The sequence below is a fragment of the Leguminivora glycinivorella genome, chromosome Z (genome assembly GCF_023078275.1).
Source record: "Leguminivora glycinivorella isolate SPB_JAAS2020 chromosome Z, LegGlyc_1.1, whole genome shotgun sequence".
In the NCBI taxonomy this organism is placed as follows: domain Eukaryota; kingdom Metazoa; phylum Arthropoda; class Insecta; order Lepidoptera; family Tortricidae; genus Leguminivora; species Leguminivora glycinivorella.
Genome location: NC_062998.1, coordinates 49,668,376 through 49,674,375, shown reverse-complemented (window position 1 = coordinate 49,674,375; position 6,000 = coordinate 49,668,376). Strand labels below are relative to the sequence as shown.

Below are 6,000 nucleotides of genomic sequence, written 5' to 3'. Positions count from 1 at the left end.
TAGAAAACAAGGGATACCTACCAACCTATGAGTCGTGTTCGTACCCCTTAGCAGCGCAGTAATATCTGGCGTATTCGTACAAAATAATGAGAAAACTAATTTCCATATAAAGTAGGTACAGTCAGCCAAAAAAGTGGTTTACCACTTTTCGACCTTATGTGTTTAAAAATAGAATCCAAAAGTGGTAAACCACTTTCTTGGCTGACCGTACAAAAAAATATAAAATTTTAATTATTGTAGTTCGTGGAACTTTTAAAATGCTTCATTCTTCCTTGATGAAAATAAGATGGGCTTGTAGCAGAACATTGGAGTGATACTCACATTTTCAGTAATATCGGTATCCCATACAAATTATCTCTAAGAGTTTTGAATGCTTCGCGGTTATTTTCATTAGACTTATATTGACCGGGATATACACCGTGATTACCTTTTTGATTTTTGTCTCCTTTTTTGGTTGTTGCCGAGCTCCCGATATTACGTCTATATCCCGGTTAATATAAGTCTAATTTATCTCTAGTTCAATAGTCTACACTACACAAAGGAATAATAGAAGCATTCCAAGAGAACTTCCCTAACGAAATGCGATTTTTCTAATACTTCAGGCCCCGTAGCCGAATGGAATTTGTGCGACGCGAAATGAAAACGAAACGCCGCGAAGGGTAGTCTGGCTCTGTCGCGCTAATACGCAAGAGATAGATAGCTACGAAAGAGATATTATCGTGAGCGTTTGTGCATTCGGCTACGCACACAGGGTACGTAGCAAAATGCACAAATGCTTACGATTATCTCTATCGCTCTTCTGTATTTGCACGACAAATCCAGACTGCGTTACGATCGGCGTCTAGCGTCCAAGATTGTCATTTCGGCTATTATCCCGTACTTTACGGATATAAATGAAGTACGAGTATATGCCATACAAAAAGGATTTCGTAAAGGACGTTCTCGTTGAATGCACTAATAATCAATCGCACACATAACACAACAGTATAATAAACATACATCGGGGTTTTGGGAGCGGGAATGAATTCGTGTATTTATAACTCTGAAATATAGATTAAACTATGTATCTGGCTCCAAATGTACCTAAAAATGTTAAAGTAATGTCTGTTGTTCATCGTTTTCACCCTTTTTAGGCTAGTGTAAATCATTCCCGCTCCCAAAACCCCGATGTATGATAATAAACGATCGTCTATCCAGTCCGTGTCCGGTCCGCGTTCGGTCCGTGTTAGGTCCGCGTCCCGTCCGTGTCCGGTCCGGTTCAGTTGACTTCGCTGAGCCGGGTGAACCGGATGGGCAGCACGGCGACCGGCTCCGACTCGTTAGCTTTGCCGATGTACATGCTCCACGTCCGCTTTTCAAGGTCGAAGATACCTGAAACAAATGTACGTAAAACTTTTTTCTGACCTTTGCCGACAAAAGCACATATCTATTCTATTCTATTGACATAAGTATGACGCTACTTCGACGCCGATCGAAACGCTGTCAAACGTAAGCATAATCTGCGCTAAAGGAAATAATATTCGGTTTAGGACTCCATTGCGCAGATAAATATTTTAGGACAGAGATAAAGCCTCAGATCATATTATAATTTATATCTATATCCTCGCATTTGCCTCGGTGATTCATTTACATGTTGTCTGAGGCTTATGCGTGTTTGTTTACCTTTTCCAAGCAATGAGTCCCACTTTGTTTAAATTGGAAATTTTGCTTTGGTGGGTCAGATCAGAGCCCATTCAACATTGGGAACTTCACTCATACGCCAAAGACACGGGCGCAGGCAAAGTAATGTTAAACCTTACTTGAAATACTAAAACTTACTTCAGCATACAGTATAAGTTCCGTAACACCTTTTTTTGTAGTCCATGGGGGCCATGGGGCTATGAGCACAACTAGGTAGGTATACGTATTTAGAAGTTCTTGGCGTTCAAGAGGCTGAAGCTAGGAACAAATTATGGAACGCGTCACACGGATGCGGCTGACGACCGCGACTGATAAGTGTGCACAGTACCTCTATTCTCCCTGGTGCACAGTCTTAAAACATCCTGCACACCAGATGTCGTCCGGACGTCCACCGTGCGCTCAATGCCACGTCCACGGCTTACGTTGATATGATAGTTTGCACAATTTAGTGTATATTATGCATTATCTAGATCGCGGAAGTGGACGGCGTCCGCCGGACGCGTCCCATATTTTGTTCCTTTCTTAATTCTCATGTAATTTATTTAAGGTGTCACATACCAGTAGCTATAGTCTTGACGACGGCTTCGGGTCTGTTCTGCCACACTGAGAAGGTCTTCCCTTCAGCGTCAGACAGGATATCCGCCACGTCTTTCCTAGTCTGTGGCGGCGCGTGTTTTTGTATGGCGCAGAGCCGGGCCATACTGCTGTCCACTATCATGCCTACTACTTCGGTCACGTTCAAGTTTTGGTAACTGGAATTATAAATGAGAAACATTAGATAAGCAATAATGAGTTCACTTAATATGCAAATTACAGTTTAAACTTTTTAACGCCAGACGAATGCCTGCCCCGGACGCCAGGTGATGGCGATTATTTAAGCGAACTGTACTTCAAGTTCGCTTTAGGTATATCGAGTCCTGCGTAATTAAGACGCTACGATACCCCTCATTTCTCCATACAAACGCTCTCGCCTGTTTCCTCTCTGGTTTTTGAAGCTAGATCAATGGTTTTTTCAACACAGACTTTTATTATCAATATCTGTGTCGGACCGTTTTGCTTTTTTTGATATTTTTGTTTTAAAAGGAATTAGAGCCTCTCAAAGTTGGCCAAAACGGCTTAATTGAATTTGCCAGAAAGAAAGGCGTGGTATTCAAAACTGAGATCAATTATCCAAAAAAACGAAACGGTCCGACACAGATAATTTCCTTGTCATTCTGATTTCCAAATTTCGTAACGATTGGTTAAGTTTTGGAGGAGGAAACAGTCGAGAGCGGAACCTCGATTTTTGCAGTTTTTACGCGGGATTTCGCGCCTGAGCTGCAGTTGTCCCTATCGCACCAAATTTAGGGGCGGGGCTAAGTTTTTATATACGTACACTGAAATAAAGTGATGGGAAATACTCGACATCTAATGTCGATAATCTAGTGATGTGAAAAGTTATCGATATACTACGTCGCAATATCGACATACCGTGTTTGACGAACTTTTTAGTTAGAAATACGTACTATTACATGTTCATATTTAAAATTGGTGGTCCAAAAAAGACCAGTCTGCTCCGAGACCACGGGGACAATGCCGTCCATGAAACGACGGAGGTTAGTGTTTAAAACATAGTAAATACGCGATTAAGTCCCGTTTGCAATTTTAAATATGTGTAAAAATCGTGAAAGTTTGAATCTGTATTATATATTCTGTGGAAATACTAAGTCCATATTTTTATAAGTATAGGTACGTAACAATTGCATACAGGTATAGGTTTATTTTATACATGCATAACTTTTCTCGTCATTGGTTTATAGTATGAATTTTCTGAGATGCACTTTTCGCTTTTGCCCTAATCTGTTAAACAAAGGCCTTTGTTTCTGGTTAGCTCCCGTTTAAACGGCACGTGCTATAGTCTCAGTGTAGTTAAAAAGCAACTAGGTATCATGATAGCAATAAGGTTCAAATCCATAAAAAGCCCTTTCGGAGATAACACGTTTTGTCATCTTCAAAAAAAGTTACCTGCACACTGCAAACTGTTTAATAAATTTGAACCTTATTGCTATCATGATAGTTGCTTTTTAACTACACTGAGACTTTAGCACGTGCTGTGGAAACGGCAGCTAACCACCGCGAATAATAGAAACAAAGGCCTTTGTTTAACAAATTAGGGCAAAACCGAAAAGTTCATCTCAGAAAATTCATACTATACTAGTAACAATTATAAAGTTATGCTGTATTTTACGATAGATTCCACGAATATTAGGCAACTATTTTGTATTCGGTCTTTTCAGCCATTTTGCCGAAAATTTGGTATTCGGTCATCATTGTTTATTTATTACTATTCTGCCGAACACCAATTAGGTAAGTAGTTATATTAGTCATATTATATGTACTTATTTACACACAATAAAAACAGACATAATATTAATAATTTAAGTCATGTTTTAAAATATTTAAAAAAATGATGGGCCTTATTTAGTAATACATAGTTTGTTCAGGTTGGTACCAGTACCTGCCCTTAATAAGGCCCAGTGCTTATATTTCTTCTAAGTTTTATCAATCATGCCGTTTTGTATATTTTCTTCGCAGACATAGAATCACAAAATGCCCTAAATAGTTACTTCTCTAAATAAGGCCCATCGCTCGCTTCTTAAGTTTTATAACTTTGTGTAAACATTGTGTTCATGAATTCAATCATCAATTTTTGTGATAAGTATTTATACTACGGTCTGTCGTCTAAAACACATTTATTCAGGACTATGCATTTAGGATATGGTACTCTAAATTAGAGGGGTTCAAGTCTTAACAAGCAGTGCGTCAAGGTCAATGTGGTCAAGATATGCAGACTTTATCATATTAAGTTTAAAGGGACAAAATTAGGTACTTAATTAAAGTAGTGTGGGGTAGCCTGCTGTCCTACGGGGCAATATATTATATTATAATGTATTGTGTATCATAAGTACTGGGCGTTTGCGGGGTCGCCTTCCACTCTGAGGCCACCTCTCAAATACTGGCGCTGACGATAGCTCATCTTTGAAGATTATATCCGATCCATCTCTATTTCCGCAACGCTACTTCTTGGGTATCGAAGGTTGTGAACATGTGGACACATGGGCGGCATGGGCCTTATTTCATACCTGCATCAAATAAGACCCATAGTTTTTCTGTTTAATAATACTTACTTTTTACTTTTTTACTTACTGCACGAAATTTTTGAACCATTTACACTTATCAAGTTATAAAATGTACATAACATTTCGAAACTTAATAGCCGGGCCTTGTTTGCACAAGCAACATTACATAATTATGCCCTTAGTAGGTAGATGAAATGAGTATTACCAACGTTTTAATTCTGCGGTAACAAAAATGCTTTGCCGAAAAGTATAAATAAGATCTAAATAATAAAAGTATATAAAGTATCTATACGTTTAAATAGCCTAGGTTTAAATTTAGCTGGCAAATTAGTTAAGCATTTTTATGGTTGGTATGCATGTTGGTAACCACGAAAAAATGCACATTTTATTACATTATGATTATGGTAAGTAATTAAATAAATATTGGGGACACCTTATACAGATCAACTTAGCCCCAAACTAAGCAAAGCTTGTACTATGGGTGCTAGGCGACGATATAGCGCAGGACACCATCGCGAGCGCAGACTTCTGGCCGAAAGGTGTGGTTTTTCGGCGATTCCGGGGCAACTTGCCGAATCCTACACCGGGGCAAACGACGCAACGGAGCCACGCTGTTACGTCATCGCCCAAATAAATTGTTTAGTTTTAAACTTTATTGTTTGTTTTTTTTTTTCATGTTCTTACCTACTGTTTTTTTTTCTTTTTGTTATCTAAGTTTCGTGACGCATTGGTTTTACTGTAATGTCATGTAAACATGTTTTTACTAATAAATAAATAAATAATACATACTTAAATAGATAACATACATACATACAATCACGCCTGTATTCCATAAAGGGGTAGGCAGAACACATGAAACTACTAAAGCTTCAGTGCCACTCTTGGAAAATAAGGGGTTGAAAGAAAACGAAACTGTGACATTGCAGTGACAGGTTGCCAGCCTCTCGCCTACGCCACAATTTAACCCATATCCCATAGATAAATACAAAACCATACTTAAATAGATAAATACATACTCAGGAACAAATATCTGTGCTCATCACACAAATAAATACCCTTACCGGGATTCGACGAACGACGAACGACGACGGGAACCGAAGACAACATTAAAATTAGGTAGTTAATTAAAGTACTTTGAAGTAACCTGCTGTCCTACGGGATAAATATTATAATATATATAGGTATCCGTATATTTTTATTC

The 6,000-nt window shown here is 38.6% G+C and overlaps 1 protein-coding gene across 3 annotated transcripts in view; it reads right to left on the bottom strand.

Moving 5' to 3' along the window:
- Nucleotides 1–1,228: 1,228 nt before the first annotated feature.
- LOC125241225 (acyl-coenzyme A:6-aminopenicillanic-acid-acyltransferase 40 kDa form) overlaps nt 1,229–6,000 on the bottom strand; it is a 105,901-nt gene continuing 101,129 nt past the window's right edge. For all 3 annotated transcript variants that reach the window (XM_048149593.1, XM_048149591.1, XM_048149592.1), the window contains exons 9-10: nt 2,239–2,432; nt 1,229–1,371 (exon numbers count right to left, since the gene is read on the bottom strand). In XM_048149593.1, coding sequence (XP_048005550.1) covers nt 1,259–1,371; nt 2,239–2,432 — 307 coding nt within the window. In that variant the 3' untranslated portion in view covers nt 1,229–1,258. The remainder of the gene's footprint in view (nt 1,372–2,238; nt 2,433–6,000) is intronic.